The following is an 18,625-nucleotide window of genomic DNA, read 5'->3' as shown; positions in this document are numbered from 1 at the left end:
CTGGGACCAGAGCTGTATGCAAAAACCGTGGCGCGGCCGCAGAATGTTCGGAGACGAGAGCGAAGGGGGCCTCTCTCTGAAAACCACGCAGGCAGGATCTCAGCCAGCCTGCAACACGAACCGCACATCTGATGTTACGAAAGCAAAACAGGACTGTTGCATCTCCTTCCAGAATCTTTGCAAGTTGCTCGTATGTCCCTCTTGCCGTGGCCCAGATGACCGGTTGTCCTCCCAACCATCTCCCCGGGTCCTGCAGTTGTGCAAACAGCTTCATCTTCCTTTGGCTATTTTTACAACCAGGTTATAAAGCGCTTGGATTACAAACTCGAGATCTGGAATTCATTTGTGCGCTTAAGGGAGGGGAGGAGGAGGAACAACAAACTGCATCTTTTGTTGCTGGAGATGAAGCTGTGAGCAGTAGACCACCCCAACTCTCTCTCTCTCTCTCTCTCTCTCTCTCTCTCTCTCTCTCTCTGGGAATTCCTACCTCTTGCCCCACAAACACTGAAATCACTCTATCGCTACCAGGAAGAAGAAGCCTCATCCATTCTCCAGGATTGCTCCGTCGGAAAACCATTTTCGCAGGCTGCGTTTTGCAAAACCCGGGAGACAAAGGAGAGAGCAAGCACGAGCCCACAAAAGCACCAGCTTTATCATTCCCTACAACTATTCCAGAATGTGGCAGCTAGACTGGTGACTGGCAGCGGCTGCCAAGACAACATAACATCAGTGCTGAAAGACCTACATCGGCTCCCAGTATGTTTCCAAGCACAATTCAAAGTGTTGGTGCTGACCTTGAAAGCCCTAAAAGACCTTGAAAGCCCTCAAAGGGCCAATATATCTGAAGGAGCATCTCTACCCCCATCGTTCTGCCCGGACACTGAAGTCCAGCACCGAGGGCCTTCTGGTGGTTCCCTCACTGTGAGAAGCCAAGTTACAGGGAACCTTCTCGGTAGTGGCACCCTCCCTGTGGAACGCCCTCCCATCAGATGTCAAGGAAACGAACAACTATCCGACTTTTAGAAGACATCTGAAGGCAGCCCTGCATCAGTCAGTTTTTAATGTTTTATCGTGTTTTTAATATTCCGTTGGGAGCTGCCCTAGAGTGCCTGGGGAAACCCAGCCAGATGGGTGGGGTATAAATATATTATTATTGCAGTGGTACCTCTGGTTGCGAACGGGATCCGTTCCGGAGGCCCATTCGCAACATGAAAAGAGTGCAACCCGCAGCGGCGCGTCTGAGCACATGCGGATTGCGATTCGCCGCTTCTACACATGCGCGTGACGTCATTTTGCACTTCTGTGCATACGCGAGCGGTGAAACCTAGAAGTAACCCTTTCCGGTACTTCCAGGTCATCGCAGGACGTAACCTGAAAGAAGGTAACATGAAGTGGACATAACATGAGGTACGACTGTATTCTTCTTCTCCACCACCCAAAAAACCATCCCTGCAGTTTCCTCTGTGGCCAACTCAGTGAAAACGTGGTTTGGGAATGGTGCAGATAAGATACGATACGATAATCTTTATTGTCATTGTCCAATGCAGAACAACGAAATTGAAAAATCTACATTGAAAAATCAAAACCCAACAAGCCTGCTATTCCAGCTATTCCAACCTGGTTAGCCCCCTAAAAACTCTGATACCCCACATTTTTAAATACAATATACTTCCATAGAGACTCCTTAAAGTAAAGGTAAAGGGACTCTGACCATTAGGTCCAGTCGCGGATGACTCCGGGGTTGCGGCACTCATGTCGCTTTACTGGCCGAGGGAGCCGGCGTACAACTTCCGGGTCATGTGGCCAGCATGACTAAGCTGCTTCTGGCAAACCAGAGCAGCGCACGGAAATGCCGTTTACCTTCCCGCTGGAGTGGTACCTATTTATCTACTTACACTCTGACGTGCTTTCGAACTGCTAGGTTGGCAGGAGCAGGGACCGAGCAACGGGAGCTCATCCCATTGCGGGGATTCTAACCTCTGACCTTCTGATCGGCAAGTCCTAGGCTCTGTGGTTTACCCCACAGCGCCACCCACGTCCCAGAGACTCCTTACACTGCGTTTAAAACCAGAATCGCATTTGGGTAGAAGCCAGCAACTGGCATCTGGGGGCATATTGCCTCTTCCGTGAATCTGCCTGACCCACTTTTAAAGACAACGTACCTCCCAGGGGTCCAATCTGGTTGGTGACAGCATAGCGAAGCACGCTCTCCTCATCGTTGTACAAGGCAAAGATGCGGTCCACAGTCAGCTGCTGGGCGGCGGGGAACAGCCTGCGGTGATGGGCATGCCGGCACTCTTGGTAGGTGATGTTTTGGTGCAGGCGGTAAGAGAAGGTTTGGCTGACGTTTCCGGAAACAAGGGAATACTCCCGATAGGACGTGGACGTCACAACTGGGGAAGAGAGGAAAGGGGGAGTGCTGGGTTCATCTTAGAAAATAATAATAATAAAAAATTATTTATATCCTGCCCTCCCCAGCCAAAGCCGGGCTCAGATCAGCTAACAACAGTAAAATAATACAACATTCTAAAATCAATTCATTATAAAATCAGTTCAAATCAGATTGATGGCAACCATTCATAGCTGTCAACCGTCCCTTATTTGGTGGGAAAGTCCCTTATCTTTTTTAGAGGGGGAATGCAAGAAAAAGGATATTCTTTAAAGGGAGCGCTGAGCAGAGCCTGTGTGCATCCCAGGCTCTGCTCAGCGCTCCCATCACTGATGGGCTGCCCTTCTCCCTCCTCGGGGAAAAGCCCCCAAGAGCCGCACACACGCTACGCGCCGCTCTTTAAAGGGAGCACGGCTCTGGGGGGCTTTTCTGGGAGGTGGGGAAAAGGACTGAGGGGCTAAGCCAGAAGCTAGAACAGCGAGAGGGAGCGCTGCGCTGCAATCTCTCTTGCTGTTCTGGCTTCTGGGATAGCTGCACAGCGAAAAATATGAAAAATTTAAATTTACATACAGCCCTTCATCTGTAGATCTCAGGATGGTTCACAGCATAAAAACACGAGATCAAAACGCAAAATGCACAATAAAAACACAAACAAGAACAATGCAAAAGAATAACACCCTTCCCACAAACACATTTAGAAGAATATGGGGTCCTAGCTCCAACTAGGAACATAGGATATGATATGATAATGTTTATTGTCATTGTCCCATACAGAACAACGAAATTAAAAATCTACATCAGAGATTCAGAAACCAACAAGGCTGCTATCCCAGCTATCCCAGCCTGGTTAGCCCCCTAAAAACTCTGATAACCCATAATTAAATACAATACACGCTTGCTCCATCTAATGCAGCCCTGCCTACGCTGACTGGCTTCAGGGCCAAGTGGGGATTTGAATTATTATTATTATTATTATTATTATTATTATTACTGATTGACCGTCTTGCTGGTTATGAGACTCTTCACAGAACACATTTTTTGGTGCAAACTAAGTCTTTTCCTGCTGAAGAACTTTGGAATGCTCGGTGTATGAAATTTATATATTTCTACTCGCGGGGGGAAAGACGATTTGCAAAGCGCAAAACACAACGCAGCTTCTTACGGACAAACTGAGCCCGGGCTCGTCCATACCTGAATCTGAGTAGTGGTAGATCTCCTTGAAAGGTGCAATGTGGACGGTGAAATCCTCAGGGATGTAGGGCACCTGACCATGAATTTCAGTCCGAACGCTGAGGTAATTCTCTGCATCCAGCCCGTCGGCTGTTTGCTTGACCGAAACCTTTTCCTCTCCTGGGTAGAAAGTGGCTTCAAAATGGTGAGTGAATTTAGCACCTATTGTGGGGAGAGGGAAAGACCCGGAATATTTTATTTGTATTTATTTTAAAATTATCTTCCTTACCCACCTTTTGCCATAAGGTTCCTGGGACAACATAACCAGCGACATACAATACGATAATCTTTATTGTCATTGTCCCATACAGAACAACGAAATTGAAAAATCTACATCAGACATTCAGAAACCAGCAAGCCTGCTATCCCAGCCTGGTTAGCCCCCTAAAAACTCTGATATCCCATAATTGAATACAATATACTCCCATAGAGACTACCTTACACTGCGTTTAAAACCAAAATCGCATTTGGATAGAAACTGTTTCTCAGGCGGCTGGTCCTAGTCTTTATAACCCTGGACCTTCTTCCAGAAGGCAGAAGCTGAAAGAGATCATTTCCGGGGTGCACACTATCCTGCGCTATCTCTGCAGCTTTCTTATGGCACCTGGAAGCGTAGATTTGAGCCAAGGTGGGAAGGGTGTACCCAATTATTCTCTCCGCAGTCTTTACAACCCTGGACAACATTGGTTTTTCCCTGACCGTGCAGCTCCCAAACCACACACACAGACCATAAGTTAACACACTCTCCACAGTGCAATGTAACCACACAAGTAAAAACAGCTTAAACAATTATCAAAAGAATGTTCAACAAAAGCAATGCAGTCCAGGTCAATTGAAACGCAGAGCAACCTTAACTGCCAGGATAAACAGGTGTGTCTTTTGCACAGGATAGAGGCAGACAATGAAGTTGCCGGGTGCAACTCTGTGGGGAAGGAGCCCCACAATTTTAGGGACCGCAGCAAAATCCCAGGGTGCTATTTCCCACCCCCCTGTCAAACTTAACCCCTGAGAAGTTCTGCAGAGAAGGAGTTTGCTTGGGCTGCCGGCACTCAAGAGACAGCTTTTTCTTTCCTTTTGATACATTTATTATCTTTCTGCAAAAGAGTTTGGGTTTTATTGCTTCATACGTTGCAAATAATAATAATAATAATAATAATAATATAATAATAATAATAATAATAATAATAATAATATTTATACCCCATCCTCCCCTGCCAGAGCCAGGCTCAGGGCAGCTAACACCAATAAAATCACAGTAAAAACATAATGGGGGGGAACCAATTTAAAATACAGGTTACAGCCTCATTTTAAAAGTAAAGGAAAAGGGACCCCTGACCATTAGGTCCACTCGTGGCCGACTCTGGGGTTGCGGCGCTCATCTCGCTTTAGTGGCCGAGGGAGCCGGCGTACAGCTTCCGGGTCATGTGGCTAGCATGACTAAGCTGCTTCTGGCAAACCAGAGCAGCGCACGGAAATGCCGTTTACCTTCCTGCCAGAGCGGTACCTATTTATCTACTTATACTGACGTGCTTTTGAACTGCAAGGTTGGGCAGGAGCAGGGACCGAGCAACAGGAGCTCACCCCATTGCGGGGATTCAAACCGCCGACCTTCTGATCGGCAAGTTTAACCCACAGTGGTACCCATATCCCTCTCATTTTAAAAGTACCGTAGCCCATAAATCAAAATCATAAGGGGAGGAAAACATAAGGGTCAGATGGAGTCCAAACCAAATGCCAGGCGGAACAGCTCAGTCTTGCAGGCCCTGCGGAAAGATGTCAAGTCCCGCAGGGCCCTAGTCTCTTGTGACAGAGCGTTCCACCAAGTCGGGGCCAGTACTGAAAAGGCCCTGGCCCTACTTGGGACCAATCTAACCACCTTGTGACTTGGGGCCTCCAAAATGTTGTCATTTGTGGACCTTAAGGTCCTCCCTGGGGCATACCAGGAGAGGCGGTCCCGTGGGTACGTGGGTTCTATGCTTTTAAAAAAGATGCAAGGCAGGGTTAGTGAGGGTTGTGACCTGGGGAGAAGCCTGAGGGATGGGTTGAGAGGTCTGGTGGCCCCCAGGCTTGAATTTCCCCTGCCCCTGGCCTTCACCCTCGCCTGTTCTCCCCGGGGACTCACCAGCGATCCTGAAGCCATTTTTGTAGCCCGGTTTCTCCAGAGCAAAAAGCCAGCCGAAAAAGCCCCCGATGGGAGCCAGAGGCATCAGAGACCTGGCGGCCGGCTGAGGGATGTGGCTGATGGCCGTGTAGGCTCGCCCGTCGTTGCCGACAATGTAGGCATGCATGTCCACTTCTCCAAAGCGCAGCGGCGTCCGGCCCACGAGCAGGTCTCCGCTCACCTTGCCGTTGAGACGGTGAGCAGCGCCTGAGAAAGCCAGAGGAGACTTTTAGCCAAAGCAGAATCATCACCACCACCATCATCATTTTATTGTTTGTACCCCACACATCTGACTGAGTTATCCAAGCCACACTGGGCGGCTCCCAACAGAATATTAAGAATATGATAAAATATTACACATTAAGAAGCTTCCCTGCGCAGGGCTGCCTTCAGATGTCTTTTAAACGTCAGATACAGTCATACCTCATGTTACGTTTGCTTCAGGTTGTGTCCCACAGCGACCCAGAAGTAACTGAATGGGTTACTTCCGGGTTTCGCCACTTGCGCATGCGCAGACATGCAAAATGACGTCATGCGCAGAAGCGGCGAATCGCAACTCACGCACACACAGACGCGGGTTGCGTTCTGTTCAGCTTGCGAACGGGCCTCCGGAACAGATCCCATTCGCAACCAGAGGTACCACTGTAGTTGTTTATTTCCTTGACATCTGACTGGAGGGCACTACCACCAAGAAGGCCCTCTGCCTGGTTCCCTGTAACTTCGCTTCATGAGGGTAGGGTCTTAGCCTGCGTACCAGATGGAGCTGGTAGACACATGCCCTGGACACAGAAGTGACCTGCACCTCCGTGGACAGCTGTGAGCCCAAAATGACTCCCAGGCTGTGCACCTGCACACATATCTGTCAAGTGATATTCAAGAGCACAAGAAGAGCTTGCAGAATCAGGCCAGGGGCCCATTTATTTCAGCATCCTGAGCTCACAGTGGCCAACCAGATGCCTCAATGGGGAACCTGCAAGCAGGATTCAAACCCAAGATAAACTCTTCCCTCCTGTGGTTTCCAGCAACTGGAAGTCACCATTATGGCCAGTAACCTCAGACGCCACATGCTGATTCTCTGAAGAATTCAACACTTTCCCCCAGAATTATATATTTCTATACAGCTCAGGGTTGAAATACGGTTTGATGATGGATCATATTTCTATGCCTCTTTTCATGCAAATGAATCCCAAAGCAGCTTACAAACAATGCATAACATGATAGAACATCACAAACACAACGTAACTCATATGGAATTATTAACAAACCACCACTGAAACATCTAGAAAGCACTACTAACAAGGCAGCGGCTGTAAAATAAGCTAAACATCACAAATAAAGCAAAAGTCATATTAACAAATCAATCACAGTGTGTATAATATGTAAAACAATATTAACATGAACAAAATAGCAGCCCAAAAATAAACTATGCATTGTTGATACACACACTTTCCACATCCCCATGACTTGCAATCTTTTGCTCTATTCAGCTCCTGAAAATATACCACCGATACATCATTTTCATCACAATTTTTAACATAATTTTTAAATAATAATAAAAAACTCGTCTTATACACAGAAAAATATGGTACCTTCTGGCAAGCAGTGTCTTCCGTTCCCGTAGAACTTAGACTGGCAGTGGCAGCAGAAGCCTGTGCTGTAATCTGTGCAGAAGGCATGACGGGAGCACTGGCGGTGGTGGTCCTCACAGGTCTCCACGTTGGCAGTGCTGTAGGTGAACCCTAAATGAAAAAAACGCAAGTTGTTTTATATCCTATATATCTCAGAGGGAGCAGGCTGCCACAGCTGTGTCAACTTTCCCTCCCGCTCAGAGCTCAGAGCTCGTCCTGTAATCCACTCCCTTTGGGCTCAGAATCTCACCTGGCTCTGGGAGAATCAGAAACCAGGAAGACCAACATTTTAATAAGGAACGGGGGGGGGGGGGGATTTATAACTTATCTTAAAGACCATTGTAAACAGTTAAAATCGTGAGTAGGATTGGAATATCCCTTATAGCTTAATGGTGAATTTTGGATACAACAGAGAGTATCCACTGAGAGAGATCATCAGGGGGTTTGGGCTGGGTGTCCATCAATATGCGGATGATACCCAGCTCTACCTCTCTTTCAAATCAGAACCAGTGAAAGTGGTGAAGGTCCTGTGTGAGTGCCAGGAGGCGGTTGGAGTATGGATGGCGGCTAACGGATTGAGGTTGAATCCTGACAAGACCGAAGTTCTCTTCTTGGGGGACAGGGGGCGAGCTGGTGTTGAGGACCTCCATTGGCTTCCAGTACATTTCCGAGCACAATTCAAAGTGTTGGTGTTGACCTTGAAAGCCCTAAATGGCCTCAGTCCAGTGTACCTGAAGGAACGTCTCCACCCCCATCGTTCTGCCCGGACACTGAAGTCCAGCTCCGGGGGCCTTCTGGCGGTTCCCTCATTGCGAGAAGCAAACCTACAGGGAACCAGGCAGAGGGCCTTCTCGGTGGTGGCACCCGCCCTGTGGAACGCCCTCCCAGCAGATGTCAAAGAGATAAACAACTACCTGACATTTAGAAGACATCTGAAGGCAGCCCTGTTCAGGGAAGTTTTTAATGTGTGATATTTTGATGTATTTTTTATCTTTGTTGGAAGCTGCCCAGAGTGGCTAGGGAACACCAGCCAGATGGGCGGGGCACAAATAATAAATTATTATTACTATTACTATTACTATTACTATTACTATTACTATTACTATAAAATAATTGCATTATTATAAAAGATGCAGGAGGGATGATTAGCAGCAGAGCCCACAAAGGGGAGGAGGGAGCTACTAGAGATTCATTGGAGTCTTGCTTTTATGCTGTATGTTGGGTATGTGACTGTATAATTTCTATCTGAAAAAACCAAATAAATAAATAAAAATGGGGTGGGGGGGGGAAGAATCTGACGATGCTGAATATTGGTCCACCTAGCCCAGCACTAGGGTACAATTTGCTCCCGGCCGAAGGTTCTTGTGTTAATTGTCAAAATCCTAAACAACTCAGAATAATATAGCTGCAGAGATGGAGGGGGCCCCAAAGGTCGTTCCAACGAAAGAGTTTAGACAGTGGAAAAGTCTCTCTCGGAAGGTGGCGGACTCTCCTTCCTTGGAGGTTTTGACGCAGAGGTTGGATGGCCATCTCTCAGTTGAGATTCGTGCATTTCAGGGGGTTGGGCTAGATGACCCTTGGTGTCCCTCCCAATTCTATGATTCTATGTCCGCATTAAGCTACATTCCCAACTGACCACTGCGTTCTCCAGAAGGTCTGCAGTGGAAGCAGGTACCTTGAACCAATTCCAAACTTTTTTTGTATTTGAGGCACTTTCTCCCACTGAATATAAGGGAGCTTTGCTAGGAGACCCACAGCTGGTTATTTGTCAATTCTTGGGGGTTGAGAGGCAATTCAAAACAAAAATGTATGGGGAAATGGGATAGATATAAGATATATGTTCAAAAATATAGTAAAGGTTCGCTATCTATGCTAGCATTCGATTGACGTTGGAGAGAAATTGAGTTGAGAAACAAGGTGTATTATCTAATACATATTGATATAGGAACGTATTAGATAAAATGTAAAGAAATATACAATAATAAGAGTACATTCATTTGTTAAAAAAAAAAAGAATATACAACAAGATTGACAGGAAGTCCGTAGTGTTGGTTCAAATATTATTTTGAAATGGCTTTGTTTTTCTTTCTTTAGGTACATAAATTTGGTATATAAACTTTGTATACATGTTGGAAATTATATTAGAATATGCCTTGTAATGTAATGTGATAATGTATACATATGTGACATAAGAACGTTAAAAACAAAAAAAGCCCACAGCTCCTGAAGCCAGCAAGAGCCAACTGCTCCGGGCTGCTGAGACTGGCGCTGCTGCGTTTCCCGGGGACATTAGATGAAATCCGGGGACATTCCAGGGATGGAATTTGTCCAGGGACTTATTCACAAATCCGGGGACTGTCCCTGGGAAACGGGGACATCTGGTAACCCTAATGTACAGTTTCCCATTCCTTGTGAGCCTGAAGGCAGAGAATTGGGAATGAGGAGGAGGTAACAGGGAAGCGAAACAATGGCCACCTTCCAATATCTGGAGGCCTATCTCGTGGAAGATGGAGCAAGCTTGTTTTCTGTTGCTCCAAAGGGTACAACCTGAAGCAATGGGTTCAAATGACAAATGTCAGGGAACTGCCATCGGAGCCAGAGGAAGAGGGAGGGCTCCAGAGGGATTCCGGAGAGCGTCCCGGGAGGGAGAGAAGCAGCCCATCTTCTGGGGAAGGAAATCAGCGTAGCACCAGTGGAGAAGGGGGGCAGATGGGGGAATCGGCGAGGTGGCTCCATGACTCCTCGCTGGGGACCAGCGGGGAGAGCACGGGTCCTCCGCTGCCCACACCCTCCCTGCGCAGAAGGCTTCCACGCAGGGAGAGTAGGCGGAGACTAGGCGTCAAAGAGCTTCTTTGCTGGAAGAAGTTCAAGAAACGCCCACTGACGGATTCTGCCAGCAATTGAGACAGCCACGGGTGAGTGGCTGTCCGGACAGAAAGGGTTCACCCAGGTAACCCAGCCAGGTGTGGCGCCGATTTACGCACGAGCAACCCCTAGAACCATTACTACAAAGAAGGAGATTCCAATTAAACATTAGGAAGAACTTTCTGATGCTAAGAGCTGTTCAACAATGGAATGAACTCCCTTGGAAGGTGGTGGACTCTCCTTCCTTGGAGGGTTTTAAGCAGAGGTTGGGCAGCCATCTGTCATGGATGCCTTAGCTAAGACTCCTGCATTGCAGGGGGTTGGTCTAGATGACCCTCAGGTCCCTTCCAAGACGACAGTTCTACGATTACGGCCAATGATAAGACGGCTTCTTAAACTCCACTTTTCACACGGACCTACGTGCCACCACCTGAGGACAATGCCATCCGTTTTTTGTTTTTTTAATGATCTTAGAAAAAGCGGTTCTCATTCACCAGCCTCTGCTACTCACGCCTCAGTTGGCAGTCAACTTCTTTGACACAACTCAGAGCTCCCAGGGTAGAAAAACCTCTTCCGAGCCCCTGGCTTCCCACACTCACCACTGCAGATCAGAGAAGGGGGATCTCCGAACACCCAGGCGTTGCTGCACTACAGTTCCCACCATCCCCGAGACCGTTTAGCCGAGGGTCCCTGTGATGGCCTGGGATTCGGACTCGGAGGCTGAACCTGAGGAATCCCAGCCTGCACAGGAGTCCCTGCCTCCAGAAACAGCTGAGCCGGGGCAGGGCCTTGAACCTGAAGGGTCCTCGCCTGTGCTGGATCCTCAGGTGCAGACACCAGCTGAGTCTGCTCTGGCTCCTGAGGTGATGGAGGACCCATTGCCTGCAGGTGCTCCACTCTCAGCCCTGTCAGAGGAAGCGGAGGTTGCCTCTGGGTCCGGTCACCCTCCAGCCTCTCCTGAGCTGCAGAGGCTCAGGGCAGAGTGGCAGAGGGAACTAAGTTCCCACAGGAGGAGTGCTCACCTCCAGGCCAGGAGAGGCAAGTCACCTGAGGATCGGGGCCGCCCTGTGCCTCGGGGCAGATAAAAGCCGGCCAGCCCCAGTCCCAAGTTGCGGGAGCAACATTGTTGGTAGCCTGTTCCTGCCTGCACCCTGTCCTGCCCTTCTGCCAGAGTTCCTGACCCCACCCGACTCCCCGCCTTGGACCCAGCTACAGCTTTGACGGACAGCCTCCATACTGCACCCTCGACCTCGGACTGGACTCGGACCTCGCCTCTCGGTTAGCCCCCGGGACCAGCACAGTCCCTGACGCAGATCTGTCTTCCTCTTCCCCACATCTCTGTGCACCACCCCAATCGCACCATCAGATCTGGCCAGATACACAGCTGCCTCAGCTGACATCCCTCAGCTGTGGGATATCCCGTTTCGTGCGGATGGAGTAGGACTGTGACCGCCGGGTTCCCGGCAGCCACTAAAGGCTTCTTAATTCTTCACACGGCAGCTCTTGAGACACAACAATCTAAATATCCGCAAGTTGGTCTGGAAGAGATCCCTGAAGGGCCAGCTGTCACGTAGGCCAACAGCCGTCTCTAATGCACACCCTGCCCCAGCAACTACGAAGGGCGGCATTTGGCAATTCTCTCTGCCTCTCTGTCTATCGCTGTCTCTCAGAAATGCACACACTCTTCTGCAAACTGGTCCCCTGTCTCAGGACTACAGGAGCTCATGCCTCGTGAGAACATCCACCAAGGCTGCTGGGACAGGACAATGGCCCATCTAAGTCCAGCATCCTGGTCTCCCAGTGGCCAACCAGGTAATAATAATAATAATAATAATAATAATAATAATAATAATAATAATAATTTATTATGTATACCCCGCCCATCTGGCTGGGTTTCCCCAGCCACTCTGGGCAGCTCCCAACAAAACACTAAAATACAATAACCTATTAAACATTAAAAGCTTCCCTAACCAGAGCTGCCTTCAGATGTCTTCTAAAAGTCAGGTAGTTATTCATTTCTTTGACATCTGATAGGAGGGCATCCACAGGGTGGGTGCCACTACCGAGAAGGCCCTCTGCCTGGTTCCCTGTAACTTGGCTTCTTGCAGCGAGGGAACTGCCAGAAGGCCCTTGGCGCTGGACCTCAATGTCTGGGTAGAACGATAGGGATGGAAACACTCCTTCAGGTATACTGGGCTGAGGCTGTTTAGGGCTTGAAAGGTCAGCACCAACACTTTGAACTGTACTCGAAAACATACTGGGAGCCAATGTAGGTCTTTCAAGACCGGTGTTATGTGGTCTCGGCAGCCGCTCCCAGTCACCAGTCTAGCTACCGCATTCTGGAATAGTTGTAGTTTCTGGGTCACCTTCAAAGGTAGCCCCATGTAGAGCGCATTGCAGTAGTCCAAGCAAGAGCATTTAAAGCATGCACCACTCTGGCGAGACAGTCTGTGAGCAGGTAGGGTCTTAGCCTGCGTACCAGGTGGAGCTGATAGACAGCTGCCCTGGACACAGAATTAACCTGCGCCTCCATGGACAGCTGTGAGTCCAAAATGACTCCCAGGCTGCACACCTGATCCTTCAGGGGCACAGTGACCCCATTCAGGACCAGGGAGTCCTCCACACCCGCCCACCTCCAGATGTCTGTGGGAAACTCTCAAACAGGATTCGAACACAAGACCCCTGAGCCCAGTAACCCTTCGGCCTCTCCTGAACTGCAGAGGCTCAGGGCAGAGAGGCGGAGGGAACTGGTTTCTCCCAGGAGGAGTGCTCGCCTTAAGGCCAAGAGAGGCGGGTCTCCTGGGGGCCGGGACCGCCCCTGGCCTCAGAGAAGATAAAGGCCAGTCAGCCCGGTCCCAGGTTGCGGGAGCAATGTCGTTGTTGAGTACCTGTTCCTGCCCGGACCCAGACCTGACCCTCCAGTGTTCCTGTCCCCGCCCGGCTTCCGGCTTCGGACCTTGCCCCGCTCCTTTTCCAGGTTAGTGACCCAGGACCGGACTTTGACTACGCCAACGGTAACCTTCCCCCCGGGGCCAGCACACCATCCACTTATAAAGCCATCTAGGTTGATCGCCATAACTGCCTCCTGGGGAACTGAGTTCCACAGTTCCACTATGTGCCGCGGGGGAAAGTCCTCCTTTTTACCCGTCCTAAATCTCCCAACCTTCAGCTTCTCTGGATGCCCGTGAGTTCTAGTGTTAGGAGAGAGGGAGATAAACTTTCCTCTGCCCGTTTTCTCTACTCCATGTTTATCATTATTTGACTTCATATATTTATTTAACCCATTTATATTCCGCCCTTCTTCAAAAGATCTCTGGGTGGTTCACATGACAAAAAATGCAAGACGGAAGCAGAAATAAATGGCGGAAACAAAACCAACAGAGCAATAATTCCCCCCTCCTGCAAACACAAGGCTGCAGAAGAAAAATCAGCCAAAGGCTTATTAACGAAACTTGACTTACTGCATATGCAATTAATCCTGCTGCCTACCGTATTTTTCACCCTATAGGATGCACTTTTCCCCCTCCAGAAATGAAGGGGAAATGTGTGTGTGTCCTATGGAGCGAATGCAGGCTTTCGCTGAAGCCTGGGGAGCCCGGCGGGAGTTCCTGCCGAGCTCCCTAGGCTTGCGGATAGCAGCCTGCATCCCGAAGCCTGGGGCGCACTGAGCAGCACGCCCTGGGCTTCGGGCAGATGTCCGCAAGCCTTGGGAGTTCCTGCCAGGCTCCCAAGGCTTGCGGAGAGCAGCCTGTTTTTTTAATTTTTTTTTTCTTTATTTCCCCCCCAAAAAACTAGGTGCGCCTTATGGGCTGGTGCGCCCTATAGGGCGAAAAATACGGTAAGAATCTCCGGTTTCAGAGACTGAGGTCTGGGGTAGGGAGATGTTCTCAGGAGCTTACCGTCCGGGTCGAAGGGGAGGTCCTCATCCACACCGACAACCCGTCTCCTGTGGCTGAAAGGAGGGGTGTCTGGGAAGCTTTCGAGAATAACTTCGCCCTCCGGGTAGTCTGGGAAGATGTCCGGGTCCGTAGGGTCACTTGTACCTTCTCCCTGCGGGGATAGGCTGCCCCCATCTCCACGGTGCCTCAGCAGAACAGCCGTGACGGCCTCGATCGGTCTCTCGTACACCGGCGGCAGGGACGGGGTCCTCGCGTTTTCTTCTACTACAGAAGGTGGTGTCAGTTGCTCTGACAGGTACAGGAGGGCCGAATCCAGTTCGGGGTATGGAGGGAGGCTGCTGGGTGCTGAGTAAAGCGAGGTGGGCTCCACGTCTGAGTCCAGGCTGGCGCCCGAGTGCCTTGGCTCGCTGTAGTCGACCTGCGGATTGGCGTTCGATGCGGCGCTGGGTCTCGGTCCGAGCGGCTGCCCGGTGGGCACCACGGGCAGGTACTCAAAATCGTCTTCGCTGTCATCATAGAAGGGATCTGCGTAGTCGAGGTTGGGGTCAGGGTATTCCGGCTCTAGGAAGTTGTGGCCGGTGGAGCTGGTCTCGGGGAGTTCCGGGGGAGCAGCAGGGAGCCCGCCGAGCGAGGCAGGGACCACGTTGCCCAGCTGGGAGGCACTGCCGATATGGAATGCCCAGATGCCAGGGATGCCCACGTTGCTCAGCCTAAAGGAAGGAGGAAGAACAGGGCTTGATTAACCGTTAGGACATCAAGGGAGAACGGGGGGTGGGCACCACAGAAATTTCCCACTACCGGATTTTTAACCTCAACAAATCGCTCAACTGAATGTTTGTTTTCTCAGTCGAAGGATATTTAAAATCCCCACAGAGGAAATCAGAAGACGTACCGACATTGAAAGATTGGCAAAATATTTTTTTTGAAATGATTGAATTAGCAAAAATGACATCAACAGTTAGAAAGGCAATCTAATCAAAATCTCAATCAGGAATGGGAATGTGTAGAAGAATACATAACCAAAAGATGCTCCAACAAGGATTTATTTATATGTATAGACTGATTTCACAAAGTTAAGTTAAAAATTAAGCTAAGCTAAGCAAATACAGTGGTACCTCTAGATGCGAACGGGATCCATTCCGGAGCCCCGTTCGCATCTAGAAACAAACGTAACCCGTGTCTGCACTTCTGCATGTGCACAGGTCACGTTTCGGCACTTCTGCACATGCGCATGATGTCATTTTGAGTGTCTGCGCATCCGTTACTTCCGGGTTGCCGCGGAGCGCAACTCGAACGTGCTCATCCCGAAACACATTCAACCCGAGGTATGACTGTATATAAGATTGAATGTTTGATTATTAAGATACAAAATTACCATCTCAATAATAAAGTTACAAAATAGTAACACGGAAGTCACGCACGGGTGGAGGGAAGACACAGGGCAAGAAATAAGAAATGGATAGATGTGGGTACATAATGAAATGTGAAAATGTGAATTTACGAATATAATGTATATGTATCAATATGTAAAGATTTCATATATGTATTGCAACATTAATAATAAATAAATAAAGTGCAAAAAAATAATAATCATTCCCACAGAGCACCTATGCAGCAAGGCAGGCTGGGAGCTTTATCTGAACTACAGAAGTAGGTGCGTTACATAAGATTAGTTTTGAGAATCTGATCGTGGAATCAAAGAATTGTAGAGTCAAAGGGGGGCCCCCAGTGGTCCTCTATCCCAACCCTTGCAGTGCAGGCATCTCAGGAATCTCAAAGACTTTGCAATTCGAGCAAGCAGGAGAAAAAATATCAGATACAAATAAAGTGGAAGGATACAAAAAAGAAACATTATTTTCCAACTTACTGTAGGTTTTTCTTCATTTTGATGAACAAATAACTATTTTATGGTTTATTATTGTGTATATTTTGAATGGGGACATGGGTGGCACTGTGGTCTAATCCACTGAGCCTCTTGGGCTTGCCGATCAGAAGGTCGGCGGTTCAAATCCCCGCAACTGAGTGGGCTCCCATTGCTCTATGCCAGCTCCTGCCAACCTAGCAGTTCGAAAGCACACCAGTGCAAGTAGATAAATAGGTACCACTGTGATGGGAAGGTAAACGGCGTTTCCGTGCGCTCTGGTTTCCGTCACGGTGTTCCATTGCGCCAGAAGCAGTTTAGTCCTGCTGGCCACATGACAAGGAAAGCTGTCTGTGGACAAATGCCAGGTCCCTCGGCCTGAAAGCGAGATGACCGCTGCAACCCCATAGTTGCCTTTGACTGGACTTAACCATCCAGGGGTCCTTTACCTTTACCTATATTTTGAATCCCCTTCATGGATCACTGCCTTGTCATGGCAAAGGGGCTTGAATAACTCAGAGAAGCTATGAGCTATGCCATGCAGGGCCACCCAAGACGGACAGGTCATAGTGGAGAGTTTAGACTAAATGTGATCCACCTGTAGAAGGAACTGGCAAACCACTCCAGTATTTTGCCAAGAAAACTCCATGGACATAAAAAAGGAGGTGCTTTGAGAAGAAAGTGAGAGTTTCCAAGGCATGCTCTGGTCCATGGGGGTCACAGAGAGTCGAACACAACTAAACAACAACAACAACAAGTATTTTGAATAAGATATATATACGGAGGCACCAAAATCTTTCCAGGGCTTAGGCCCTCTGAAGATCTTTCTCCAGCCCTGAGGAAGAAGGGTGAAAGCCCAATGGCTACTGATTGACAACCACCTTTTAAAAATAAAACAAAAAAAAAGAAAATGAAAACTTCAACATGAAGGGTGCGAATTCATGCAACAAGACCATCTTGGCTCCCACTGGGGCTGAGCAGGGAAGCCTGCAAGCTGGACCTGAGAGGCAACAGCCCTTCCCTGCTGCTGCTCCTCTTCAGAAACTGGTATTCATATAGATTCATGGAACTGTAGAGTTGAAAGGGACACCCCGGGGTCATCTAGCCCAACCCTCTGCAATGCAGGAATCTCGGCTGAAAAATCCATGACAGTGGGCCATCCAGGAGCATACAGACTTTGACTTGGCATTAGTTCAACATTCACACTGTGCCTGAAGATTTGGGCTGGGGGGGGGGGGACTGAGAGTCAGCCTTACCCGCTGGGCTTACGGTCTAGTAAAGCATGATTCGGAAGAAAGGGGGGTTTTATGACAACCGACGAATCCCTTTGGGGCTCGGGACCGAGGAATCTTGGCGCGTGTAATTGCCTTGGCGTGATCCCCACCGACGAGAGAAAACAATGTGGTCCGGCTCCATCCCACACTGGCAAAGTCTGGATATCCGTGTCGGATGGGTCGCTTGGATCATGTTACTAATTGCAAACAGCAGAAACAGCTCTGCTGGAGAGGAGCTGGGAAGCAGCGATGGGATCCGGGTTGGCCACACGATCAAAGGACCGAGGCAATGCAGATCCAGATCATGGGGGAATTTGCTCTTCAGAGCCCAGCTTGGCAGAGCTCAAATTCTCTTGCTGCCCAAGTAGCATCAAAAATATGCATGTAGTTCCTAAACAGCAACAGCACATGGCAGAATGCAATGCCCACTTTTCTAGGATCAGTAATGGAATAGGATGCCCATCTGTTGTGGATGCTCTAGTTGAAATTCCTGCATAGCATGGAATTGGACTAGATTACTGTCCCATCACCTCCTGGCAAATAGAAGGGGAAGAAATGGAGGCAGTGAGAGATTTTACTTTCTTGGGCTCCATGATCACTGCAGATGGTGACAGCAGCCACAAAATTAAAAGACTCCTGCTTCTTGGGAGAAAAGCGATGACAAACCTAGACAGCATCTTAAAAACACAGACATCACCTTGCCAACAAAGGTCCGTATAGTTAAAGCTATGGTTTTCCCAGTAGTGATGTATGGAAGTGAGAGCTGGACCATAAAGAAGGCTGATCGCCGAAGAATTGATGCTTTTGAATTCTGGTGCTGGAGGAGACTCTTGAGAGTCCCATGGACTGCAAGAAGATCAAACCGATCCATTCTGAAGGAAATCAGCCCTGAGTGCTCACAGGAAGGACAGATCCTGAAGCTGAGGCTCCAAGACTTTGGCCACCTCATGAGAAGAGAAGACTCCCTGGAAAAGACCCTGATGTTGGGAAAGATGGAGGGCACAAGGAGAAGGGGACGACAGAGGACGAGATGGTGGGACAGTGTTCTCGAAGCTACCAGCATGAGTTTGACCAAACTGCGGGAGGCAGTGGAAGACAGGAGGGCCTGGCATGCTCTGGTCCATGCGGTCACGAAGAGGCGGACACGACTAAACAACTAAACAACAACAAACTATGGCGATCACACAGGGTCCCCGGACGTCTGACGGTCTATTGATCCCTGTGCCACCACTGTGCTTGCTTCCCTGCTGCCACCAACCCGTTACTCTCGGGTACACACTGAGTCCAGACAGTTATTAAAACTGAACCAAATAAACAA

At 49.0% G+C, this 18,625-nt stretch overlaps 1 protein-coding gene across 1 annotated transcript in view; it reads right to left on the bottom strand.

The window, feature by feature from the left end:
* Positions 1-18,625, bottom strand: part of NID2 (nidogen 2) — an 83,136-nt gene that overhangs the window by 42,950 nt on the left and 21,561 nt on the right. The window contains exons 4-8 of the mRNA XM_083731144.1: positions 14,173-14,882; positions 7,370-7,519; positions 5,742-5,987; positions 3,581-3,781; positions 2,163-2,393 (exon numbers count right to left, since the gene is read on the bottom strand). Coding sequence (XP_083587270.1) covers positions 2,163-2,393; positions 3,581-3,781; positions 5,742-5,987; positions 7,370-7,519; positions 14,173-14,882 — 1,538 coding nt within the window. The remainder of the gene's footprint in view (positions 1-2,162; positions 2,394-3,580; positions 3,782-5,741; positions 5,988-7,369; positions 7,520-14,172; positions 14,883-18,625) is intronic.

This window comes from Podarcis gaigeae (assembly GCF_964106915.1).
Source record: "Podarcis gaigeae genome assembly, chromosome: 1".
In the NCBI taxonomy this organism is placed as follows: Eukaryota; Metazoa; Chordata; class Lepidosauria; order Squamata; family Lacertidae; genus Podarcis; species Podarcis gaigeae.
Note: the sequence above shows the minus strand (reverse complement) of the source record. Positions and strands in the feature narration are given on the sequence as shown.